Here is a 27,067-nt window from a genome sequence, read left to right as displayed (position 1 = left end):
GAGCTAGGCCCGTTCAGCAACTGATCTCAATGACAATTGCTGGATCGCGCTTCCTGCTCCCGGAAGTTTAACCACCGGACAGCTATCTTGCTCGTAGACGATTTGCGGTTTTGCTAGCATTACAGAGGCTGGCGGCAGCGTACTGAAGGCACATTTTCTACTCGCTCGTCGTCATTCGTCGAAGGAGTTTTTTAAGACCCTGTGTAAGCGTTGAGACTTGCCGTTGAGAACACTTAGAAAGTTTTACGAAAGCGGAGTGCAGCAGGAAAAAGCGACAATAGCAATAAAGATTTTGTACTACTAATTTGATTGCCATAAGCGTCTAGTAAACAAAAAAATGCGCCGCTGATGCCGCCTTCTCCTTCCCTCTTCCGTTGCCACTGAAAGCTGGATTAAGCTCGTTTCTACACCGCGAGTGCCGCAAGTTACAAATATGGTAGTCAGAGTAAAAGTAAGACGCTGCCCAGAGGTACATATGGCTTCACGCACAATGCCCTCGCAAAACACATCCACACGGCATTGAAACTAATCTTGATCGGTATCCAAGCATGCGAAGGCACAGAAACTCGGCACTTCGGCGTGCCAAGGAAGCTTTTATTAGGCTGCGAGACCGGCAATACTTGCTTTCGATGAGTTGTGCTTTTACATACGTCGTCACGCACATTGCACTTGCAAAACACATCCACACGGCCTCGATTCTTGATCAGTATCCAAGCGCGCAAAGGCAGAGAGACGCAGCATTTCGGTGCACCAATGAAGCTTTGATCCCGCCGCGAGACTGGCGAAACTTGCTTTTGACGAGTTGTGCCTTTTTCCTGTGACACTGTGCTTTCGTGAAATTTTTCACGTGTTTACAACGGCAGGTCTCAACGGTTACACAGGGTCTTAAAAAACTTCTTCGGCAGATGACGACGAACAAGTATAAACGTGTCTATAGCACGCTGCCGCCAGCCTCTACAACGCTAGCAAAACCGCAAATCATCTACGAGCAAAATGGCCGTCCGGTGGCTTCACTCGCTCTGCAGCGAACAAGCGGGGAAGCGCGATCCAGCAATTGTCAAAGATCAGTGCATTCAGCCCTCCGCACACACCGGCAGCCATGTTAACATTTCAAACCAAAGTGGAAGAAGCAATCTCTGAATACATTTGAAAACAATAATGACTCTATCTTGATTAATTGCTTCTCAAATATAAAAAATAGCCGATAAAAATACTATCGCGGCACGCAGATACAAGTTTACAGCCAAGCTGTCACACGTCACTCATCTCTCCAGCCAATGAGCGATGTAAACACCTTGTAAGCACGGGGTGGGGCTTAGCGGGCTGCAACCTCCACGTTCTGCACCTAAATTGCGTCTAGCAATGTAAATTTTGCTAAAATCAAAAATTTCTTTTTCGTGGTAATCTTTTCCTTTTTAATATGTGTCCCTCTAGACAACAACAAAAAAAGTTTTTAATTGCAGTGTTTTTTCAACCCGGTGATCTCAAACGCATTTGAGTGTGGGGGCCAAATCGCCAACCCTGAAAAGGTTGAGGGTCAGGGCGGCAATATTTTGATATTTGGGAACAAAAGCAAACAAGCATCAGTCGAGTTCAGGTTTCCAAGCAGCTGACTGTCTCATTAACACTCCTGTGATTGGGCTAGAGAAGGAACCTCGCGCTTCTTGTAAGCTCTCCGTTTTGCCATTTTTAGCTTTCAATTGAAAATACAACTACTTTGGGCCCACACCTGATGTCGTAAGACTTAAAACACCAATTTACTGGCAGTTTTCAATAGAGCGATAGCGAGCATACCGTCCATGCCCTGTCGTACAGTGCACTAAACTCCACAGGCATAAAACAAGATCTATTTATACGACCGATTTTGCTTTCCTGTCGGTCTTTATACAGTCTATGCTCATTACAGCAGACCTGGTCACAACAGACATTTGGATACAACATACTGATTTTTGAAGTTCGGTTGGTTTTCCTCCACATACTATTGACTCAACTTCGTATCTGCATACAACATACTCCTCTTACAACAGACCGAAATCTTGGTCAAAATCAAGGTCTGTTATAACGAGCTTAAACTGTAGCAGCATCACAAGAAAAAATTATTTGTATTTTAAATGTATTGTGTGACAGTTAGAAGCCCAAACTCGTATCTTTATCTTTGGCAGTTGCTCCTGCTGAGTTTGTGCTGCCAAGGTGTTTTTTGGAGCGAAGAGGTCGCACTTGTAGCCTGGTAGTGGCATTGCCGTTCTGGTTGATTTACATGAGGAAAGGTTGAGAAGCAAATATTTAGACAAAGCATTACTCAGTTCAAAAGGAAACGGAATAAGGAGCGGAGCTTCTTTTCAAGCGTATATGAATAGACAATATGAAACTATTATTTATGGCGCATGTAGCATCCGAGTCTTGGGAACAAGGGCTCGCATCCGCGAGATGTTTGCGGGCCGCATCCCAGACAGTCGCGGGCCGCGTGTTTGAAACCCCTGCTCCTTTTCGCGGTCGAGTTTTCTTTGAAAAAAAACGTACCCCAATGGTCTCTCTTTTTTTTTTTTTTCTTCTTTAAAGGATATTATTAGGAATAAGTCGGTGCACTGTGTATTTATTAATTATCTAATGGGAACACTTAAGAGTGCCTTCGAGCTATCCAGATTGAGAAAGCAGAAAGAATTGAATGAAAATATTGAGGGCAAACTGTGTTGCCTTGATTCCATTCAGTTTCGTTTTCGTGTGTCCGATTCCAGTCGAAATTCTGGCCGTCTCAAACTCTGAACCAGAGGCACTTTGCAGAACTTACACGTTGGATAACAAGTTCTTCTAGACTCGGTTACGAGGATCTCTGGAAGTCTAAATCGAAACAGCCAGCACTCGTATTGTGACTATGCAGGAGCAACTGACTGACACGCGAAGTGGCCACCTCCAGGGTCACCCTCAGCAAAGTGTTGAATTTCGACGCTATAAATGGGCCTCAGCGAAGCGAGACAGAAACTTGGTGCAAATAAAACACGTATAATTCCCCAAAGGCGCAGTTTCGCATTTAGGCGATAACTTTTCAATGTAGGATGGCTGCCGTAAATGGACGGCGGCAACCTCTAAAGGGTTGAGGGTTCCCCGAGTTCGCAGATTTCCTCGGTCATTCCTGCCCCCTAGTTGGACGTTCTTCCATTTTAAGCACTATTTTGGAAGATCTAAATCATCTATTGATGCATAACTGTGTGCCACACACTCCTTAGTGTGTGCAGTACTGTTTAGAGGGCGTATAGTCCTTTGCGCTGCTTTACCATATTGCCATCTAGACTGGGAGGGGTTCTATTAGTCGAGAGAAATACTAGACGTTCCTCGAGATTAAAGATTTTGGGAACCTGCGAGAAGTTTCTTTGTCTGTACTTTTCTGTTGCCTTCCTCGAGGCATGATTCCGGATTTAGTGCCGCGAATCTAACGCGGTTCTGTTGAATAGTCGTTCTTTGGCCTCTCGCAACTCGACAAAGACTGGTAGAAGTGGGCTGCATAAATTTCTTTCTACCGGTATCGTGCTCTAAATTTGTGTGTGGGCATTGGTTGGATCGCACGTTTTGGCCTTCTCTATACTTTGTTATTCTGCTTTAGATGTCTGCCTGAACTGTTTGTGTGGGTTTGTGTGTAGTTTGAAGGAGCTTTCGGCGCTCTGCAGCACACCAACGACTTCCCGCTCTACACGGAGGCCATCAAGTTCTTCAACCACACCGAGAGTATGGTTCGCATCGCCGTGCGTACCCTCACGCTAAATGTCTTCAAAGGTAAGCTTTGTCTGGCGAGGCGCGAACGATCCGGTGTCGTCGCAGTGCGTTTCCAACGCATCATGCTCTGTGTTTCTGTTCCTGCTTTCAGGTGTTTTGAGCCGCCTTTTTGTGAATGAATTCGTTCAGTCTTTGTTTACTGAAATGTATGTACATACGGAGGTGATATGTGCGTCTTATTTCAATGTGCTTTTTGTGTGTGTGTTTGACTGTACGCAGAATTCGAATGAAGCTAGGGATTAATAAGAAAAAGTATCTCTAAACGGCATCTTATTGCCAAAGTTCAACAGATTAAATTTAGCGGAATTGCGCCCTGCCAAATTTAGCAAAAAATGTTTCCCCGCTGTTTTTAGCCAAGATTCTGAATTGTAACACTAAATTGCACAGAACGTAAGAAAACTCCCAAGCTCAGAAAAACTGATAATAACACAACGCAGCTCAAGGCACGTCCCAACTTTGTTCCTAGGATTAAGATACATTTAAATTTTTGTGCTATGGCTTAACGCTTTCCCTTAGGGTGGCGGGAGCTGTCTGCAGTATAGCTTTTAAATAACGGTAGAAAAAGGTAATGACAACAAACAGTTAGTAATAAGACAAACAAAATTTTCTCTTTGAAGGTTCTAAAGCATTTTTTATGCTTCTGAGGCTATTGTAATTAGTCATTTCAGGTATCAGTTTGAACAATCTAGAGATTGCAGATTTTCACAAAATTGAGATTGAAACGGCAGGTTCGGAATTCTCAGTTCAAAATTATGTCTGGTATGATTTGGTGTAAACAGCTGTAGGTGTTTTAGCTTTGATACAGGTAACACTAAATGGTGCGCACATGTGTAACATTTGAGACGGCTTTATTTGTCAATAAAATTTGAGTTAACCAACATACAGCAAATGGTTGGTAAAATGCTTTCCACAAACAGTAGTGCTAGCACAAGCTACCCTCAAGTAGCTGAGAGGTTGAGTAAGAACTGAAATATAAAAATGATACTCAGTCAATTCTCGATGAAAGGCCCAAGATCACGATTGGGACTACCGTATTTACTCGAATGTAACGCGACCACGATTGTAACGCAAGAAGTAAATTTTCACAGCGCAAAAAAAAAGAAAAGAGCACGAATGTAACGCGAGTTAAGTGAGGGGAAAAAAGTACCTTAAAAAGTACTACAACGTGGTCCGCGGAAGACTTTTCGGCCGGGTTCACACTTGAAGAGCACTTCACGCTGGAGCCTCCACCCACGGATAGTCAATTCTGTCACATCTACCCGTCGAGCCGCGGCAGAGTTTCCGATTTTCTCAGCCATCATAATTGCACTTCTTTTAAAGTGGGCGTCATGCTGAGCTCGACACGTCGCCATTTGCTCGAGTCCAGTCGCGGAAGCACGTAGCAGCAGCTCACAAAACACGGACAACACGGGCACATGGGTACGGTAACCCTAACAGAAAGAGAAAGCGTTGTGAATGTAACCCGTAACCCTAACATGGGCGCAACGAGTCTCAAACAAGCATAGGATTGTATTGGCTGTTTCCAGCGTGTATATGTTACCAGCACAAGGTTGAAAGATCGCGAGATTTGTCGTAACCATTTTAAAGAGCCTGTGCTGCGACACCGCCAAGGCAAAGTTTGAGACGTTTCGATTATAACGCAAACCCCCAAATTAGGTAAGGGGAATTTGAAAAAAAAACTCGCATTACATTTGAGTAAATACGGTAAATCTGCAGTGCACTAACGCATGAGAGCAATCCTTTAGAATGTCTACAGACTGGAAGAACATGTAATTATAAAAAGGAACTTAGCCTGGAAAAAGTAGGGAAGTGTCAGGAATTTGGGGGATACCTTTACAAGAGTCAGGGAAATTCCTGAGGAAATGTAGGGAAGTGTCAGGAATTTGGGGGAAGACATTGTTAGAGAACGTTTTTAAAGAAGATTAGGAAAGCATGATGAAATTTGAAAAAGAACTGCTAGAAAGCAGGAAAATTTTCTACAAAGTTAGGGAAGTCAGCTAAAATTATGGGAAAACATATGGAGAGTCGGGGAAATTTGTGGGGAAAGATCCTTACTTGGTTGCTTTTGTTGACTCGTGCATGCAGAAGATTTAAACGCAGCTTTTTGACCCATCAATAATTCCATCAATGATAGCAAGGCAGTAATAGTACATGCATCAACAGTTTTACATGTTTTCCTCTTTTTTTTCCAAACTAGTCAATTTGTTTTTTATAAGAGTATGGGGAAAGAAGGGGAAAATTGAGGAGTCTAGGGAGCTGGTCACAGTGGGAAAACCTGGGAGCCCCCAAGCGCGACGGGAGCAGAGAGCAACGCATGGGGGGTTCCTTCCGTTGCAGAAGCAAACAACAGGAAACCGGCCGAAGCCACCGCTCGATCCAAACGTAGGGCCAAAAATGGATGTGGTAAGCAGACGAGCCCATTGCCTAAATAAAGTGGTGCCGAAGCGGGCTCACATGTGTCGTATTAACGGTCCGAGGCTTGTTAGTTCGGCGGCACGAGTGAATGTCGAGAAGTACCGCACCGATCGTCGTCCGTTTTCGGAGTGTCGTATGTCGTCTGCACTGTTGTTTCACTGGCTAGCACGGCACCAGCACCGATTCGTCGGCATTCCTTACCATTTGAGGAGAACTCATTTTTGATGTCGTGTTTTTAGAGAACAACTGAAACTTGGTGTGATATCTGAACGATGCGATGACTTCACAGATGTTGATGTTGTGCTTTTAAAGAACTGAAGCGTGGTGTGTCGCATTTTGTCTGGCTTCGTTTCGTGAGTCGTTGGTGTTGTTTCTCTGGCGTGTGGCGTTTGTGATTTGACCTTCCGAAATCCTACTCATCTCTTCGCTAAGTTGTTTCTTGTTGGTCCTGAAAGCAATGTTAAGCAGAATTACTTCTGTAGCATGCTGGTTTATCTCAACAGCATGGCTTTCGCTCAACACCCTACTGGTAGCATTAGTGTCGAATAGCCTATTTTCTTTCAACTGGGCATTTTGAATGAACTTTTTTCATTTCCTGAACCTAGGCAAAAAAAAATTTTCTGCCTGGTTAGGTTACATATGCCATCATCATCCCATAGTAGTACATTTTCGGTTTCTCCTGCTTATAAAAAAAAATTTGTATGTAACATAAACAGGGAGCAAATTTTTTTCTAGCAACATTCATTTTGAGACATGCCTGTCCTAACCAAATAGAAAAAAAAGTTTGTTTTTTCTAGGTTTATTGTTTTTTTTTTTTTAAATCCTATATGCACTACTCCTTCCACTGCAATGTAACAGCCCTAATTACAGTCTAACCGTTACCCTAGCAACGGCATCAATGAAGATAACGTTTTCTTCTTTCGGGCACCATCTACTAGTTCTTAGGTCTACGGCACACGGAAAGTAACGGGTCCGATTGTTCTCGTAGCACGGATGAATTGCGGGGAGGCAACACTCTCAGCATTTGCGAAGTGCCGGAACTGTTTGCAGAGAGTTTGAAACAACGTGCAGGCTTTGCTTCGTGGCGGGTTAACTGTGATGGCGACAGCATGGTGCCTGAATGTGTCTCCGACTGGTCGGTTTACCGCCTCCTCATTCGTGGTCCCTCAATTTTCGCTAGACGACGTTGTAGAAGCATCGTGCTATCACTCGCCGCAATACCGGCCGCGGCACAACAGGGGGGTACAGAGATGGCAGACGCTCATTCTACCATAGATCTCTCTCCAGTTTGACGTTTTGCCGAAGCTTCAGCAATCGGGAGTTGAGACGCCACTGCGATGACGGCGACACTCTCCTTCACTCCTCCATTTTGCCGGAACTCCTACGGCCAACCATCGGGATCAAACGGCACTATGCATCGGCTCCCGCGACGCAATTTGCTGCCGCTTTGGGACCGCTTCGATGCAGGAGGGGTATAGGATGCTAAATGCACCAGTCGAAGGCACATTCCAGGGTTCTGGGGCTGTGTCATGTGCCGTACGATGTATGGGGTCACCGATGCTAACGGGTGTGCCTTGGTGGTGACCAGTGGAGGACAAGGCGATGCTCAAGTTCATCCGGGACCGGACGGCAGCGCCTTACTTCTCCAACCTGGTCTACTTCATCGGGAAGCATGTCATCGAACTGGACACCTGCGTCATTAACGCCGAGTGAGTGCCCCAGTTTCCCCTGGGAATGCGTTGCTCTCGCTCGTCGCTCGTTCGTCTGAGCCGGTTCGCTCGGTGATATATGTGCTTGTCAAGCACCTTGTTGCAGGAACAAGATGGTTTATGCTAAACTGTGTTGTTCTTACTATGATATTGTACTGCATGCTAAGAAAATTACTACACTAAGCAATGTAGTTCCTACTTTGACATTGTATTACATGCTAAGGCAAAATACTTTACACTGAGACATTGCACTTCATGCTAAGACATTGTACTTCATTCTAAGACATTGTAGTTCATGCTAAGACGTACTCATGCTAAGGCATTGTACTTCATTCTAGGACATTGTACTTTATGCTACGGCATGGTACTTTATGCTGAGATATTCTACTTTATGCAAGACATTGCACTTTATGCTAAGACATTTACTTCATTCTAAGACATTGTAGTATTTCATTTCAAGACAATTTATCTTATACTGAGACAAATTAGCTTATGTTAAGGTAAGGTACTTTTTCCTAAGGCAAAGCTTTTTTTATGCTGAGGCAAGGTACTTGAAGACAAAACTTCCTCAATTTTATGTTGTGAAAAACAGCTGATCTCTACACAAAACAATCTGAAAAGAGTTTGTTAGGGCAGTGACTATCTGAGAGAGTATAAGGGTCTGTGAAAACGCTATCGGTCATTGTGGCAACTCACCAAGACACCGAGATTATGAGGCTTTGGCGATTGTTAACCCCCTTGCCTACTCATTTTTTTTTCTGGAAATACTGTACAGCAAATTTTTATTTTAAACAGGCAATTTGCATCAAAATAAAACAAACATTTTTCAACTTTTAAGTGCCATATCTTGCTCTAAATCAGGACTTCTGGTCTGAGTCCCAGTGACTTGAAGACACCAAAGTTGATTGAATGCTTGCAGGATTCACATCATCAGGGTGTTTAGCGACTGGGAAAACCGTGAATCGTCAGGGAAATTTTAATTACTGGGAAAAATTGGGGAATTGTCAGGGATGTTGTCAAAAAGCAAGCCCATCAGGAAAAATGAGCCGGATACGCCATCGAGTGCCCTGAGCAAGGACTCGAGAACTTAGGGGCAGAAGAATTGGCAATAAATTCTGCTTAGAGCAGAGCGCAGGCTCTGCTCAGCCGGTGTAAAGTGTGTTACCCGATGCAAAAGTAACAGCCGACAAATCCAGTCGAAGCATTGGATTGGATTGAGGGCGCGACACTAGGCTAGATCCAGTTAGAGCTACTAGATGTAACAAATGAAAAGGCTGCAGACCCCGATCCAATCCAAGCCTTAAGCCGAAAGTATCCGAAAGTGTGCATCTGGCGACCATGCTGCCATTCGGTTATAGAAGTGTGTGGTTGAGCATCGTGTTTTCATTTTGTTTCCGGAAGTGGGCCTCTTCACTGACGATGTTGGCGGCAAGAAAGCGCTTGTTTATTTTGGACTGGACAAACCCGAATATTTCGGAATATGCAAATTGGATTAAGCCTGTGTAAAATGATTCTCACAGTACTCAAAGCTCAATGCCTTGTGTAGTAATTGTGTTATACATTTAATCGCCTCTACTGTGGTCAGGGAATTTCACCTGAAATTGTCAGGGAAAACCTGGAAAAGTCAGGCAATTTCACAATAATAATTTACTAGCATCTTGATCATTTTCATCACTCCTATCACTGCCCATCTAACTATCGTCTGATTCCTAAAAATCGAAAAGGCTGAAGGATTTGTCGTTAGGTATCCCTTCCAAAAAGAAGGTTTTGCTTCTCTTTGTCGGCTAAAGTGGACTTCCGTGCCAAAGCCATGTTGTTTTAGTGTGAACACTCGCGAGCGGCTGCATTTTGTTTTCTTGGCTAAATGGAGCGTTCTCTCTCTGTCAAACAGCAAAACAAACAAGCAAACTACCCAAGGTAAATGGAGCAGCAGGGGTAATTTTGCCATCTGCCAGAGAGTGCGCTAAATGAGGGCCGAAACCAAAACGCGAGTCACACTTGTGTATGGGCTTTATGGTCCGTAAAGGGTGGCACGAGTGACGCTCGTTGTTAGTAGGCAAGGGGTTAATTGCGGTGCCAGTGCATCGGTGTTTTCATCACCGCTTCACGTTTCGATTGCGCGAAGGCACGGGAGCAGCACACGGCTGGCGGACCTGGTGGCGGAGCACTTGGACCACCTGCACTACGTCAACGACATCCTCTGCCTGCACATCGAGGCCCTGAATGCGGTGCTCACGGACCATCTGCTGCATCGGCTGCTGGTGCCCCTCTACGTCTACTCCCTGGTCCAGGGACCCCACCCGTGTCTGCCTGTGAGTGGTCTCTTCGAGCCCTTGCTGTGTGCCTCGAAACCACACAGCTAGCTTTAGGTATACCCACTAACGGGCACGTAGCCAGGATTTTGTTTCAAGGGGGGAAAGCCCGTCCATGACAAAATGCTGTATGAGGGGGAGGGGGGAGAGAAGGTCCCAGCAAAATGGAGGATTTCATGGGGGGGCCAGGGCCCCATGGGACCCCCCCCCCTGGCTACGTGCCTGCCCACTAACCAGATCTCAGCGTTCTGACGTCCCTCTCGTCTCCTTCTCTTCCTAATTTTTTCGGTGCATGGGGTCTGTCTGCAATCCTTCTTTTGTTTGCACAGTAAGGAGCCTACCGAAGAGAAAATTGCTAGGGTTTTGTGGATACATAAGCTGTACCAGGGTCATGTGATGTCTCGGTGTCAGTATTGTGGGGTTTCACATTGTCATCTAGCATCACGGTGTCACTTGACACAGTGGCGTCGTTGGACGCAAAATCCTGAAGACTGGCCCTATAAATAGTATGCATTTAAAGTCTGGCATGCTACTTGACTAGCTTTGCTCACTTTTCTCCATACAAGAAGCTTTTTTACTTCTGCGAGACACAGCACCGGCGGACAACTTGCCTTAGCTGGATGTTACATTGTTACATGTTTCTCTTCCTAACCTTGCTTTGCACCGTCATTTCTTTCGTCACAGGAGGATAGGAAGCGGGTCAGCAGCGTGGTGTCGCTGTTCCTCTTGTCACAAGTAAGCCAACGTCTTTTTGATTCTCCTGTTATGAGTGTATCTCCTGAAGCCACTTTTGGACTTGCTTTCCATTGCACTGTAAATGACTTTACTTCCGTTGGCTCAATATATCTCACGAATTTTACAGAGTGTGGAGTTCGGGAATATTTTGCGGGCTCAAAAGTTTTCGATTGCTGTACGTCCGTTATTGTAGTGTGATATATTCACATAACCTAATTTTCATTAAAATTGTGAAAAATTTAGTAGTTTACAGTACCATGTAAATACAGTAGAACCTCGTTGATACGTTTTTCAGGGAACTGCTGAAAAAAAAATTATCATCTAGGAAAACATAACAACCGATAACTCACTTATGGGGGCTCTACACGAGATAGAAAGCAGCTCTTATACAATGGTTCATTTTATGTGTACTTACAGAACTGTAGAGGACTCACATATGTTCACGAAAGTGCTTAAAATCCTCCTGCCGCTTCGAATTAATGTTAAGTAGTAAAAGCCGTTTCCAGGAGTCGCAGTCCTCTCTCTCCGCGCAGTCGGGAACATTTACATAGAGGCGCAAGGTGTCCAACGCAACAATCACGTCCACAAACGTGGGCGCAGCGTAATCATTTGTTTCTTGCTCGACATCTTCATCACTTTCTTCGTTGTTGGCAGTAGGGAGGTCGGCCACAATGTCCGTTATGCTCTGCGGTTCAGAGGTAACGACGTTGTCGTCAAGCGACGCATATTCACAGTAAGTGTTGGGAGCTCCCATTTCGTTTTGTGACTATGCTGTTCAAAGTTGATGGCGCTAGTCCGAGGTCTCTTGCTATGTCAGATCTCTTCCGGCTGGGTTTGCAGTCTACCGTCTGAAGTATATCAAACTTTTTTTTAAAAGAGAGTGCCTTGCTTTTTCGTGATGCCATGACTGCCGCCAATGGGCGCAAAGCGCACATATTTCGAAACACTACGGTTCACGCTGTCGAGCGGAACAGATACTAGAAGCGCAGCGTGCATGTGGGTGCACCTCGTGCCAGAAAAAGAGGACAGCAGGAGAAAACGAGCGTTTGTCGCCTCACCGGCCTTGCTCCCCATCTGGGCAGTGCTCCAAAGTCGCACCGGGGCAAGATGGGAAGCTGTGGCGGAGCTCAGCAAAGCCCAGCGAGGAGACAGAGGGACGGAAAAGAGGGGGAAAGAAGTAAAGGGAAGGCGGGCGATTACGTGCCCCACGTGCTGTGGACCCACATTGCATGGTTCGGCTTTCTTCGCTTCAAATCCAGCAGGCAGCCTGGCGCCCGGCGTGCCGAGGTGCCGCAATGCCGACACTTTTGGACGTAACAAGCGGGAAAGCGAACGTAACAGGCAGGAGACTAATGCATGTATCTTTATGGAGGTAAAGCGGGACCGGCGGTTTTTAACGTAACAGCCGGGAAAACTTATCAACCGAGAACGTATCAACGAGGTTCTACTGTAATTGTGCGACAAAGTTAGCTGCCTCGGTGGGTCCGAGGCACTGCTCCGGCGTACAAATCCCTGGACGGTGGGTTCCAATCCCGGTCGCATTTCAACGGAAGCTTATTAGATTATAATATTAGAAACATTAGAGATTGTGTATGCCAACTTTATCCATACGATCAAGATAACTTGGATAATCCTTTTAATATGTCCCAGATGTTGCTTTTTATGCCTGGTTCTGAATTTCATTTGTTACGCTTTATGAATTGGGGAAGCTATCTGTTACTGATGGGCACCAAAGTGAACGGCAATGATCACTATTACTGTGTAACGGAACCTCAAAGGATAGGGTGTAGAGAGGGTGGTGATTGTGGAGGGTGCTCTCGATGCAGGTGTTCCTGATCGTGTCCCACCAGCCGCTGGTTCGCCAGCTGGCCAACATCATCCTCAACCGGGACATGAAGGTCTTCGCAGCCAGGTCCAAGGACGACTCCGGGTCTAACAAGGTGTGCACCTCATGCTTGCTTTTCTTCCTCTTGGATGACTCAGACCGGCACGCTCGTCGATCGAGGCCTGGACTTCCAAGTTCATTGAGGGTGGTCGAGGAACAGTGGTATGGTACATATCTGTCTATTCATGAGAAATGGCAACATAACTGGGATTCTGTGTTTTCGAAGTTTGTTTCGTGTGAAATTAGGAGGCTGTTTATTGGATTTTTTTAGAGCGCAGCTCTTAGGCGCCCGTTCCCAGCTTGAGCGGCGTCGGCGTCGCCGTCGCCGTAACCGCGAGTAACCCTCATAACCCTCGTGAGGGTTACAAGGGTTACTCTCACGAGGGCTACGAGGGTTACTAACCCTCAAAAGGGTTACCCTCACGAGGGTCGCGAGGGTTATGAGAGTTACCCTCACGAGGGTCACGAGAGTTACCCTCACGAGGGTCACGAGAGTTAACCTTACGAGGGTCACGAGAGTTACCCTCATGAGGGTCACGAGAGTTACCCTCACGAGGGTCACAAGAGTTGCCCTCACGAGGGTTACTAGGGTTACCCTCACGAGGGTCACGATGGTTATCCAGGTCACGTGACCCCCCCCCCCCCCGGGTCACGTGACCTGGGGATACCCCCCCCCCCCCCGAGGTCACGTGACCCCCGTTGACGTCATCGCCACTGATGACGTCATCAGTGACGTTACTGATGATGTCACCGGCATCCGCATCGTCATTGTCATCATCAGTGATGACATCATCAGTGATGACATCATCAGTGACGTCACTGATGGCGTCACCGGCATCCGCATCGTCATCATCACTGGTGACGTCATCGGTATCCGCATCGTCATCGTCACTGATGACGTCATCAGTGACGTCACTGATGACGTCATCGGCATCGTCGCGTGACCCCCCCGACGTCACGTGACTCTCACAAGGTCACGTGACCCCCCGCCGCCCGAGGTCGCTTGACCCACCCTTCTACACTTCCCTCCTCCTCCTCAAGAGCTGCGCTCTAATTCGCCATTACAGGGAGTTGTAAAAGGCTTCCATTTTTTTTTTTTTTCTGAAAGTTTGGGGTGTAACGGAGTTTATTTTGATCGATTTCCAATTTTCTAAAATCTGAAGTTTAATTTTACTGTTTCTAATTTTTCAAAATTTATTTAGAAGTTTTGAACTCAAACATACCCTAAATTTATTGGAACTCACCTATATTGAATATTTCTGCAGCTACATTTGACATTGGCAGCCCTGCCAGTGGCAATACTAACTATCCCACAAGGAATATTGCAAATATGTTCTGCCTCAATAACAGTTGATTCTTTGAAATAACTAAACTCCCGGATCTAGTCTCCGAGAATCGTGGAAGCTTTCGCTGCACTTCCCCTCTATTTAAATCTATGGGTTCATACCTTTGACTGTTACAAAAACACTATCCCTCCTTTTCCTAAGAAGCATAAGTGGTATGGTCAGAACTGGGAACCTAACGACTGCTTTTGTCTTGACCCAGAGGTACAACGACCCGTTGTCGTGAACGAACCTTGACAAGCTAAAAGGCGAATCCCCATTGGTCAGTAGTGTAAGGTTTCAAAGGAAACTGAAGTGGAATCTCCTCAGGACCACTGATCATGTGCTCTTATTAAATTTATTTGTAAAACACACTCTTTCTTGCTTTTTGTTTTGCCGTCGTAACCTCTAAATTCTGAGTTTTTCGGACAAATCCGAATTAACAAATTTCTTATCGGCGGGTGTTTTCTGGATTTTTTCAGATTTATCCGAAAACATGGAACCCTCTACTTGTAACGGAATCAGAGTTATTTGAAACCCATGGCAAAAATGTTATGCAAAAAATAATTATAAAAAATTATGTCATGATATTACGTGATGTCAGTCTTTCGCGACAGTTTTCTCGTCGAATTCAGCCGATGAAACGCATTCTGTGTTAAAAGTTGGTTTCATTCACGGAGTGCAGAGCGACCTTGGCAGCGAACCAGAGTTCCTCCCGCCGGAAGAAAGCCTCGAGAAGTCCCTGGAGACGAGCTCGCGTGCCCCGGCATTGGCGTCGCATCTTGAGGAGCAGGGCTGCCGGGGTGAGGGCAGCAGCGAGAGCGGGTTGTGCCCCGCCTACTCCCAGGCCGGCCCCGCCCCCCAGCCCCTGCACCCCGAGGAAGGGGATCACCCGTCACCCACTCTGGCACCCTCCGCCGACTGTGAGTTCGAAGGTACTGCTGCGTCGTGGTTGGCTTGCGTGGCACAACTACCTATGGTGCTTGGAGCGCATCTTTAACCGGTGTGTTTACCGCGACTTCAAAAGCAGTCCCTCAAAAGTGGTCCTCAAAAGAGGTCTTGCTGTTGCCTACCACAATGCTGGTGATGGCACAGCAGCAGAGGCAAATGCAGCAGATGCCTGCCTCGTTGTAGGTTGCTCTGCAGCCGGTCGGTCGACAGAGCTGACGAATTGCAGTTCGGAAAAGCGGCACCTCAGTTCACACAAATGCAGCACACAGAAAAAGGTGGCTCTGTTCTGCTAATAGTCGGCTAAGCGCAGAATCCAATCTAGTATAATCTGTTTGGCCGGCGTAATCTACAGTATAGACCACTTACAACGTAACCGCTTATAGTGCAGGACCGGGTCTATAAAAACAGTCGCTAAAAGGAGGCTCATCACCGTTATCTCCAAACTGAGTTTCTCTACAAAAGGATTCAATAAATGGGAGTCTCCGTACTAATACCGATTAAAACGTGCCTCGGTGAAATGGACGCCCCTAACAACTTGTGGTTTCTGGCTTTAGGCGAGGCGAACCCAGCATACCTGCCGGATGGCCTGAACATCACGGACGAGCAGAAGGCCCAGGCGGTGCACCACCGGCTGAACCAGGTGGCGCTGGAACAGCTGAGCCAAGGATGGCACCTCTGCGACAGGTGTGTGATGCATCTGGCATTCTGGCTAGCAAGGGGTAAAAGTTCTAGCGTGTCTTCCTCTGTTTTGCAGTGCTATAGGGATTTCCTAGCCGTGTTCGCGGCATCAGCGTTGTGCCAAGCAGAGAGCTCGATTTTACGTATGCTCGCACGTGCAGTGCCTCGTGACGCCGGGCAAAGCAAGCACACTTGGCTCTTACCAGGCGACAGTGACTTCTACATCTACAGTTGGCGGGGGGACAACACTACGCAATTTTCACGATAGAAAACAGTTTGCATGTACCATCAGATCTGGGGCAACCCACCAATCGTAATGGTACCTGATCAGTTTAGTTCTGGGTAGAGATGTTGACTGGTGTGTGCAGTTTGTTTCCTTTCTGACATACTTCAGTCGCCACAAGGCGACTAGTGTGTGCGATTGAATGAAAAGTGGATATGCATAAAAGCGGGTGTTGCTATGTGCAAAAAACGGCTGTCACTGTTGCTTTTTTGCACGCTGCTATGAAAAGCTGCAAATTTTTTTCCTCTCTTTTGTGAAAGAGATCTTTAGAGGAACTCTAGACGCTGTCGGACATCAGCAGCATGAATTTGCCTACAATTTTCACATCATTGTGATGGACTACACCATTCGCACCGCATGTTGTTTCGCAGACAGTTTATAGCAAGTTGTGTGCCTTATGTACAAACCTTTCGGCTTGGTGGACTCTGTCTAGTCTACATATTGAAGAAGCAACAATATTGAATGTCGCCAACACTAGTTTCTTTTCCTGCAGGCCTTTCCTGGGTGCCATACTACATGCCCTGGATTGCTCTGAAAACGACCACCCAGCACTCTTTGCATTATGCCTCTTGTACGCCTTGGGACACAACCCAGGTGGGCATCCACTACTGGCTCTTTGACGTCCGCTCGTGTTTTCAGAGCTGCCGAGTCAGCTATTGCAGTTATCTTCTAGCGCAGTGGTTCTCAACCATTGATGTTTCGTTGACCCCTTGTGGATCGGCGGATATGATGGAGGACCTCGTCCGTGGTGAGGGGAAGGACAAGGTATAGGGTAATTATGATAATGATTTAATAAATGTATATACATAGAAGCTAGTGTGAAGTAGGCTTCTTTCATTGACATACACACAAGAAAACTCACCTGAAAATCGTAGCGTTTCTTCTCAATCTGAAAAAAGACAGTTATTGATGGGCTTGACTAATGAGGGAGGGCCTCGTGACCCCTAGAATGCCTTCGCGGACCCCAAAGGTTGTGCGGTCCTTCATTTGAGAACCACTGTTCTAGCATAGTATTTTCACCACATGTGAATGTTTTTTTGGTTTTTTTTGGTTGTCGAATAAGTGTTCTTATTGCCCCACTGCCTTTTTTCTCCAATGCACCCTGGCTGTCTCCCGTTCTCTCAGCTGGTAGGTAGACAGAGTTGTGCTCTCTCACCTGATAACTCCACGGTATGTTCGTGGCAAGAGGGTATCTCGCATTTTGCGTCGCATAAATAAGCCGCGTACTGCAGAAAGCTCAGACTGACCGAATGGAACAACATGGTTGGGATAAGATGACCCGAAGTTTGACCACTTCATTGTCTCTTCGAGAATTGGCGAAGCGATATTGGAACTGGCTTCGACGATTTTGAAAGGAGATGTAATGTCACGCTTTACCTTTGACCATGTGAGATCGTGCAACCTTATGTCTCAAGACGAGGTCACGTGACCCGACGCCACGCGACTCCTTTGAGCGGACTATTTGTTCACGAAAATTTGGCGTAAGCTCGAGTGGGGTTTTTTCTTTTTCATTTCTTTTTTTTATTTGTTTAAAAACCTAGTATGCACAAAGGAAAACAAAAGGATGCCTGTTGTAAAGAGTTTTTTCTGATTACAAGCTTGCTAAAGAAAGAAACGGTTTCGTGGCGCCTTTAAGATTCTGAAAGGCTTTGGCACCGTTCTGCTTTGGCAGGAATCAACGAGGAGCTCTTGGACACGGTCCTAACCCCGTCCGTGCGACCGGAGGTGAGTGTCGGCCAAACTTTGAAGAAGAAAAAACGCCGAGTCGCTTAGTTCGGTTGCAAGTGCTGTGCCCGGAGCGCGTCTTCGAACGGCGTGTTTGGCGTCTCGTCCCACCCGTACATCGAAAGCGGTCCCGAAGGGACAACAAACGACGTCTCAGAAAGCCGGAGTGCCGTGCTGTCGGATGTCGAGGTCCCGGCGGTCAGTCGGTGAAATGCCGGCAAAAAGCACATGCGAACGCGTGTCGCCATCTCAACGGCATCTCAACCCCCGGCCGCTGAAGCTTCCGTGGACTGTCGAACTGGAGAGCAGACTGCAGCAGAAGAGGCGTCTGCCTTATCCGTTGCCGCGCCGCCGCTAGGATCGCGGGTGGCGACAGCATGACTCTTCTACGACATCGTCGGTCGTAAATCGACGGACCGCTTTCTGGGACGGTGTACGCGCACGCCAGTCGGGAGACGCGTCCCAGGCGCCGCATTGCGGGCAAACGAGCCTCGGCGTAGCCGACAGTTTTGAACACGTTTGAGACTCGTTTCCTGCATTGCAGACGAGGCACTGGTACAACGTTGCTCTAATGGAGAAGCTTATCCAGATCATCAGCCTCAGCTGCAAATACGGTAAGTTTCTTTTGTCTTCGATTCCGACTCTGAGTCCTTGTGGCCGACGGGTGGAGTGGTCCGAGCACCGTGGCACGTTTATGTTATTATAAAAGCACCGTAGCATTTTACATTAATGCAGCTTGAGAGAAGCGAATAGGCGCCCACCCAAAATGAAGAGGTGAATGGTGAAAACGTTGAGGTGGGCTATCTTTGGCGATGGGAGGGTGAAACTCGATAAAAAAATTAATGATAAACCCAGGGGCCCCTGCCACAAACCGCAGAACGCAAGAACTGATGCCGCAGGTCGCGACCACGGTGAATTCGAGTTTCACGATGTGACAAACACGCGGGAGCTTGTTAGAAACTCTCGTGTCGCGGTAAAGGATGCCGCGGACTCTGGATGCCACAGATTCGTGCTTCACGGTTGGATGAACACCCGGAAACTGGCTACAAACTTGCTCTCCACAGGAACTGATATCGCGTGCACGAATCGCTGAAAAAGAACATGTGAACTCGCTGCGAACTTGCTTGTGACAAGTACGGGAACCACAGATCGTCCGGTTCACGTCTTGTTGGACAAGGCGTGATGTCCGACGGGAATCGGAGGGTAGGCGATATTTCGGAATTTTTACGTTACTGATATTTAGCTTCAAATACGGAATGGACGGGTCTCTCGGGGAAGGGGAATTTTACTGTAGTTCAATTTTGTGAGTTTTACTTTTAATGCATTTACCTCTCAGTGAGGCTGACATCTAATTCGTGGCAGTTGGCTACAAGTCCCCAGTCAGCACGACATCTACTCTACTTGGCTTGGCAAAACAGGTCCTTCCACGGTTACTATTATCAATGCAGGAATGAAAAAAACTAAAATTTGGACTAAAACTGGACATGGAACAAGACCGAATGAATTGTTTAGCCTGTCTCGTTAGAGTAGTGCCCCATTTAGGGACTCTATTTTAATCCCAGCTTCTCCTTGGCTGTCTTGCTTGTGTGCAGGGAGCAAGGTGCGCCTAGCAACCCTGGAGATGTCGATCCTCCTGCTGAAGCAGCTGGTGACGCTGGACGGCGGGGAGTCGTGCCTGCAGGACGTGCACTTGGCCGGTCTGGAGCAGGCTCGGGAAGAGAGCAGCCTCCTGCTCAGGAACTTCTACAAGGTCTCTCGTCCGACCCAAAACTGTCATTGCGTGCAATTACAGGAACTTCTACAATCAGACTCAAAACTATTGTTGTGTGCAGTCACAGGAACTCCTCTAAAATCTGTCGCCCTACTCAAAGCTATGATGTGTCCAATTACAAGAACTTTGACAAGGTCTCTCGTCCGACTCAAAACTATCATTGTGTGCAGTTACAGGAACGTCTATGAGGTCTCTCGTCCGATTCAGTACTGAGTAACTTCGACAAGGTCTCTCATCCAACTCAAAACTATCATTGTGTGCATTTACAGGAACGTCTATAAGGTCTCTCATCCGATTCAAAACTGACTGTGTTCAGTTACAGCAACTTAGACAAGTTCTCTCATCCAACTCCAGCTATAGTATTCTCTCATCCAACTCCAGCTACAGTATTCCGCACGGTCGTTCCGAGACAAAACAGGACTACAAACTGTAGTGCAACCACAATCAATGTAATGGTAGCAACGTGTGAAGCTGGGCGAGTCGACGCATGTTACAAGAGAAATAAAATGGCACAAAAAATGCAGAGGCACAACTAGGAGTAAAATTTGTCATGTCTGTGTATTCCTCCTGCTTTGCCTCGTCTCTTTGTTATGCTTCTTTATTTTCTTTGAACTGATGCAGGTAAGCCCAAGAACGATACTTTTGTCTTTAAACTTATTGAGCAGACTGCATGGTGGGAAGCTATTTAGCATGTGAGTGGGTGTGTTCATGACACACTAGAGGCTTCTCTTGAACTTTAAGAGAAATCCACAGCCCCTCTTACCAGACCTGAAGTTAGTTGGCCATCATTTGCATAATACTCCTCCGAGAGTCCTCTTAGGAGGCTAGTCTGGCACTTGGAGACCATCATGGGCTTGTCTATGTGAATGTGACTAAAGCTTTTTTTAACGCAATGCGCGTTATCGGCCGATTTCCATGGAGTTCTGTAACGTCTGGTTGTAACAGCTGACTGCAACGAAAAACCGACACCGAAAAGCGTTACGTCCACTGGGATCCCTATAAAAAGACTTGAGTCCCTTTGCAGGATTTGAACTTGCCACCTTGGGGATTGTGAGCCAAGTGCTTTGTAGGCCGAGCTATCCAGGGTCGGGGGTCGGAGCATGCAAAAGTGAAATCATATGCGGCACGTTTTGTGGCTTTTCCTGCCGTGCTGCACCATCTCACGGCCTGTGTCAGAAATGAGAGTGGATCTTTGATAGGCGCTGCCATTCGGATGCCCTTCTCTTTTTCCCCGGGAGGCCTACCACACATTCGCTGCTTACCAGTCTCTGTCAGTGCGATGAAGCTCGTATTTAAATTGGCAACTACATATAATAGAGAAGCACGCTGACGACCAGCACGACCATCATGGGCATTCGCTGCACAATATCTTTGCGTTCCAGATTGCCGCGTGGATAGTGTCTTTTGTGCCCGAAGTTGGTAACACCGTTCTCTTGGTTCACACAGAGTGAAGAGATCTTTCTGGACATGTTTGAGGACGAGTTTCAGGAGATGAAGGTGAGTGGCATAGTTTTCACGGGTCAGAGGTGGCAGCTGATGTGGTTGCCCGTGTCCGCGTTGCCAATGCAGAAGAAGCCCCTGAATGTAGAGTACCTGATGATGGACGCCAACCTCCTGCTGCCCCCCATGGGTACCCCCATGACGGGCATCGAGTTCCACAAGCGGCTGCCCTGTGGGGAGGTGGAGAGGGCACGCAGGGTGAGTGCTCTCGCTCCCTTCGTCCAGGGCCAGCTCCTGGCACTTTGCGTCCGTGTTGGACTGTAGCCTCAATAGGGCACGAGGCCACGGTGTCTCGTGACCCGACGTCGCGTGACATGTCGTGACATTGTCTCTTCCCCCACCCCGTGAACCCAGGCCATCCGTGTCTTCCTGCTCCTGAGGGAGCTCTCCCTGGCCCTGACCAATGAGAAGGAGACTCAGCTTCCCCTCACCAACCTGGCCAGCTGCGTCAAGGTGGACGACGTCCTTGACCTAAGTGAGTGGTCCCTTTTTGGGAAAGTCTTATTCCCCACTACAGGTTCTCTGCAGTACCTCTGACAGTGTTAGACCCAAAGGTTCTCACCATCTAGTCACTTTGTTGAACATTCCCCCAGAGCTGCACAAATTACTCTTAACAGCAGGTGAGAATTGTGGTTGCTTACTTGAGCCAACATATAGTTAAGCTAGAAATATACTAGCTAGTACATTCTTGCCAGTGTATCTGGATACATTTACAGTTACTTGCACAAAGAAACAAAGCTCCTCTCTGACTGCCCTTTTTCAAAAGTTGGAGCCATTTAGCGGCAGTCACAGAAGCTCCAAAATATCTACTCTGATGGTGGCAACGGGAGAACTTGAGCACCCTAAATCACCTGCCTTCATCTTTGTGGATTGAATGCAATGTACATACAAGGACCGAATTGTGGGAATGGACTCTTCGCCGCATGCTCTATGCTCTTCAAAGTGTTCCAGTTCTTTTGCGTGGAGGACCCGCGTGATATCGCCACTAGGGCATTGGGTTAGACTGCGGACAAAATAAACAGACAGACTTTTGAAAAGGGTCTACCTATTCCTCGAAAATATACCATGACATTGAACGGTGATGCGATAGCTGACAAACTGCTTGGTCTTCGGTGCTTCCATTTTTCGCTGTCCCGTCGATTCATTGTGATGAGGGTTTACCGTATAACAAAGCTCGTACCGAATGGATCTAAAGCATGGTTTTTCAAACTGGTTTTCTAGCAACCCAGGGGTGGGCCACAGAGCACCCAACGGTTTCCCTGAGCTCCCAAACATTCTTGACCGCCCTTAAGCGAGTGTTTTTTTTTCCAGTTTAAGACCTATTTTAGCGAGTGAGCTATCCATATTGATGCATAACTATGAACCAAACACTCCCAGTTGGATGCATTAGCTTATAAGGCTCGTAGCTTCTGCTCTGCTTTATTTCATCAATGCTGAGACCAAGAGGTGTTCCCCAACTGCCATTCAGGGTGGGTTCCTCGAGAGCCTCTGCTCTGGAGTCTGTCATCGCTTACACTAAAGTTGTTTGCCGTCGTCTCTTCTGCAGACAACAGTGACCTGATTGCCTGCACGGTGGTGGTGAGCAAGGAGTCCCAGAAAATTCGCCGCTTCATGGTGATTGACGTGGCGCAGCTGGTCCTCGTGGAGCCGGACTCCAAGCGGCTGGGCTGGGGAGTGGCCAAGTTCGTCGGGTTTCTGCAGGTGAGGGAGAGTTTGACAAACTCGAGAGCCTTTTCCCGAATAACTTGGGTCGGGACTACAACAAGATGCATTTTGGGAAGGAATTTGTCATTGTGCTCGTCATCTTTTGTAAGGGAAACTGAAAGAGTCAACTCGCTTACTTTGTCTCTCAGCAGTTTTAGACGGTGCTAGTCTGTTAAAAATGGGTATGATAACAAGGTACTAGTATGTTTTTCTTGCTCTGCACTGCACTAAGCAACAAAATGGCGCCACTCGCAAGACAATTGGGGTCGAGTGTACATACCCTTAGACATAGCTCATTTGGTGACTCTGGCACACATAGACAGAGTTCTTCTATACATACCTTATTGGTGCTTAAGCTGACAGGGCAGCAAATACAACAAATGCGAGCTAGCATGCGCTGACTGCTCTGAAACGTGCCTTTTTATACCCTGTTTCACAATAACTTGGCGAACTGTGGCGGCTGAGGCCCCCGCAACGCAATAATAGCATCGGAGCGAGTCACGTGATAACAGTCCTTGGTCGAGGCCACGGAGGCCCCGCTACTGCCACAGCAACAGGGCTATCCGCAATAAAAAGTAGTTCTGGGTTTCTTTTTCTTTTACCGGCAATCAAACTCTCGCGATTCTATCTCTATCGAGAATATGTTAAACAAAGAGGAATAAACATTGGCAAATGAATAAGTTTCAATTATATTTAAACCAAAAAAGTAACGCCACATCCGTATCCGCTACGAATTTTTTTCTCTTTGTAGCGCTGTAGCCGTTGGCGATCGCAGCCGTATAATTGACCGCCTCCGCTCAAAACATACTGCTGGCATTAGCACCCGTTACAGATTCGCGGCTAAATTGAGTGTATGGTTGTCTCATGAACTGTTCCCAAAGAACTTGTTGTTGAGGTAGTGGATGTTCATTTGAAGTTGGTCAGTTTCGCAGCAGACACACTTGTCCAGCAGACGACTGCCAGTTCTTTGGCGCAGTGACACAAATGTTTCCGGGATCTGGTGTCACGCGTCTTGCTCCGGCGCTCTTATTGAGTCGCGGGGGCCGTAGCCTCCACAGTTAGCCAGGTTATCGTGAAACATGGTCTAGTAAACTTTCGTTAATTTGACTTCGACGGGATCTTGAAATTTGGTTGAATTATTTGAATGATTGAATTAAAAAAAGGACAGAAAAACGGTTAAAATTAAACTTCCTTTTATTGTCCAAAGTACTCGCGGATGGGCTGCTGCCGTTTGCGCTTAAAACGCGTGTCCAAAAGCATGCTCCAGAGAGCAACGTAACTAAACGTCACATCCCCAAAAAATCGCGCACTACAAAAAGAAAAGAAAAAAAAGAAAGGTTTACGAGCTGACTTTGGCGCCGGGCAGCCAGGTTGTCGGCGACAAAGAAAACTAACAAAAAGGAAAGAATGAAAAGAGAACCCGCGCTTTCCGGCGCGCACGGTGGACCGCACACGATGCTACAAAAAAGCGCTTCAAAAGCGCACGCTGAGAAAGCTTTACGAGCCGACTTTGGTGCCAAGCGGCCAGGCCATCGGCAACAGAGAAAAAAAAAAAGGAAAAGAGACCCCACGCTTTTTGGCGCGCAAGGACCGCACGTGATGCTACAGAAAAGCGCCTTGAGAACGCGCGCTGTCTCTTCGCCTGCACAGGCTACGTTCTCTGCGCTACTCTACGCCAGATTGGTTGCGCTGGCTCGTGTCATTCGCTACGGTCCATCCCAACGGCGTAGAGGAGCAGGTGCATATTTGCACACAATCGGCTTTGCAGCAAAGGGCCCATGTTTCGCCTTACGTTGGTGGTTTTCTGCCGTGTTGCCCTGTAACGTGAGCCCTCGCGCATTCGCTCAGGACGAATTATCCGATGCGGAGTCTTCCCGAGTTCGAACTATCGAACTTCCTCCCATAGAAATGTATGAGCGCTCGCCGGGACTTCTGAACATGATCGAATTAAATGAAAAGTCGAATTAACCGAGGTCGAACTAACGAAAGTTTACTGTATAGCTTGAGCACTCGTTTTGTGTGAGGGCATACAGTAAAACCTCGTTATAACAAAGTTGAAGGAGCGATCGTAATTATTTCGTTATAACCATTAGTTTGTTATAGCCAATGTCCATTTCTTCCCTATTAGCAAGCAAGGGGAATTATGATTGCTTTGTTATATCCATTAGTTTGTTATATCCCATTTTGTTATAACGAGGTTTTACTGTATATTAAAGCCTCGTGTCTGTAACCTTAGCTGCAGAAAGGGGTGTGGGCCATTTCAATAATTGCCTTCTCTGTGCCGCCATACTTGTCCACTGGGCTGCAAAGCGCAGTAGCTCTGCTATGGAAGATGCCGTGCACGAAACCACGGGCCAGGGGCTCGACGTATGTCGCCTAAGGTGTACAAGTTTCTGTGAAGTGTGGCACGGCTTTAATTTCTTGCCATCTCCCGCAGGACATAGAGGTGACGGGCGACAAGGAAGACAGCCGGTGCCTGCACATAACGGTGCACGGCCGCGGCGCCACGGGTGGCTCCGTGGCAAGCGGCGCCGCGGGTCGCGGCGTACCACTGCTGGCGGCGCGGTTCTTGTTCGACGACCACATCCGGTGCATGGCGGCCAAGCAGCGGCTGAACAAGGGCCGGTTGAGGGCGCGCCAGCGCAAGATGCACCACATCGCCAGGCTGCTGGACATGCCCCTGCCGCAGACCTGCCCGCCGGCATCGCCGCTGAGGCACCACCATGCTCACCTGGCGGTGGGCAGGGCACCCTCTACAGTGTCCGCGGCAAGCGGCACCACGGCGGGTGAGTGGCCTTCGACGCACTCGTAGCACCCCATCTTGCGGGGAAAAGACGGGAGCAGAGGGCGGCTACGACGCCGGGAACGCGTCTTTGACGGGTTTGTTCAGCGTCCTTTTCTGCCCGTGCGTTGAAGGTGGCCCTGAAGTGCCAACAAGTGACGTCACAAAAGGCGGAGTGTTATGCCGTCGGATGTCGCAATCCTGGTGGTCGGTCGAAGAAGTTCCCGCAAAAAGCCTCGGCAAACGCGAGTTTCGCTGTCGCGTCCCAACTCCCGGCTCCCTGGAAAAGAAAGCTTACTCGTGTTTGTTTTTGCAACGACTCATTCAAGTTATCGCTAGTTTTTCTGCTCTCGTTTTGATTCGTAGCATGTGTGGTGGGGTTGTTTTCTTGCAAAGGGAAGCTAAAAAAGACTAGATGTCGACCTTGCAAGTGATAAATAATCACTGCTGCGTGTTCATTCGAGGTTTGGCGGCAATCCAAGCCCACCGAAACCACCCGCGTTTGTTTCTGTGCCCCAGCGTTCCGAGGCGATCAACATACCTGGGAAAATGTCAGATTCTCCCTGTAAGAATTGCTGCGTGAACTTTGTGGCCATGCTGAAAGTGCCGTCTTATGTGGGGAGCCGATAAACCACTTCCGCGGCGACTACTCGGACGCAGTTGGGCAACTAGATTTGGCATCATCTTGTCACCTCGCTTGTTAGTTCGTTTCGCACTTTCCCGTTAGAATGCGAATTGGCTGATCTAGCCGCACGTCTTCTCGGGAAAGACGTTGGAACTTTGTCGTGGAACCAGGAATAAGAGTGCCCAGTAGCCAAGGAAATTCTTAGCGGACAACAATGTTTCTCTACGTGTTTCAACACTCATGCTAGCAGGATCGCATCTTGGACGTGGAATTACAGTCTAAGCTCGTTAAGACAGACCTTGATTTTGACCAAGATTTTGGTCTGTTGCAAGAGGAGTATGTTGTATGGCAGATACGAAGTTGAGTCAATAGCATGTGGAGGAAAACCAACCGAACTTCACAAATCAGTATGTTATATCCAAATGTCTGTTGTAATGAGCATAGACTGTAGTAGGTTGGTACAGTTGATTCCCACTACAGCGAATGCCACTTGACCGAAATTCTCGCCCCAAAATCTATTCTCAATTCATGTCGGTCGCTCGTAAAAGGTGAAGCATCCGAATTCTCTCCTCGGCAATCAACTTTCCCGAGGCTGTATTACTTTAACAAAGTTTCTTTTGAAGCAAAACTGAACTTGGTCATCTGATTTATGAACAGAAAGAATATAAAGACGTCTTCGTGCATCCACTCGTGCGTATAGGATGACAATGCAATGATATTGTGGTTTGCAGTCTAGCCAAACGGCTAAAAAAGGCAACATGCAAACTGCCGTTTTGATGCTAAAACATTGTTTGATGGTGATGACGACATAGCAGGGCGTTCTGCAAGAGCTCCAAACCCTCAATAAAGCAAGGGCCCCAGGCAAGGGCCCCAAAGCAAGGGCCCCAAGAAACCATGATTTT

The 27,067-nt window shown here is 47.4% G+C and overlaps 1 protein-coding gene across 9 annotated transcripts in view; it reads left to right on the top strand.

Annotated features, from left to right (window-relative positions):
* The window catches only part of LOC8044140 (protein CLEC16A homolog), a 56,990-nt gene that overhangs the window by 11,718 nt on the left and 18,205 nt on the right, over positions 1-27,067 (top strand). For 2 of the 9 annotated variants that reach the window (XR_005798090.2, XM_029992034.4), the window contains exons 6-22: positions 3,636-3,768; positions 6,106-6,171; positions 7,772-7,892; positions 10,018-10,204; positions 10,889-10,939; positions 12,766-12,879; positions 14,832-15,081; positions 15,652-15,781; positions 16,552-16,652; positions 17,731-17,783; positions 18,328-18,397; positions 19,376-19,533; positions 21,001-21,051; positions 21,124-21,252; positions 21,409-21,529; positions 22,601-22,755; positions 25,196-25,544. Coding sequence is in view for 8 of the 9 variants with exons in the window: in XM_029992034.4 (XP_029847894.2) it covers positions 3,636-3,768; positions 6,106-6,171; positions 7,772-7,892; positions 10,018-10,204; positions 10,889-10,939; positions 12,766-12,879; positions 14,832-15,081; positions 15,652-15,781; positions 16,552-16,652; positions 17,731-17,783; positions 18,328-18,397; positions 19,376-19,533; positions 21,001-21,051; positions 21,124-21,252; positions 21,409-21,529; positions 22,601-22,755; positions 25,196-25,544 (2,239 nt within the window). In the remaining variant the exon portion in view is untranslated. Of the gene's footprint in view, positions 1-3,635; positions 3,769-5,897; positions 6,172-7,771; positions 7,893-10,017; positions 10,205-10,888; positions 10,940-12,765; positions 12,880-14,831; positions 15,082-15,651; positions 15,782-16,551; positions 16,653-17,730; positions 17,784-18,327; positions 18,398-19,375; positions 19,534-21,000; positions 21,052-21,123; positions 21,253-21,408; positions 21,530-22,600; positions 22,756-25,195; positions 25,545-27,067 lie in introns of those variants that run through there. The other 7 variants (XM_029992037.4, XM_029992036.4, XM_029992035.4 and 4 more) reach the window with 7 other exon arrangements.

The sequence above is a fragment of the Ixodes scapularis genome, unplaced genomic scaffold (genome assembly GCF_016920785.2).
Source record: "Ixodes scapularis isolate PalLabHiFi unplaced genomic scaffold, ASM1692078v2 PGA_scaffold6__148_contigs__length_123643588, whole genome shotgun sequence".
In the NCBI taxonomy this organism is placed as follows: Eukaryota; Metazoa; Arthropoda; class Arachnida; order Ixodida; family Ixodidae; genus Ixodes; species Ixodes scapularis.
The sequence above is the reverse complement of the archived record's forward strand: the minus strand, read 5'-3'. Positions and strand labels throughout refer to the sequence as shown.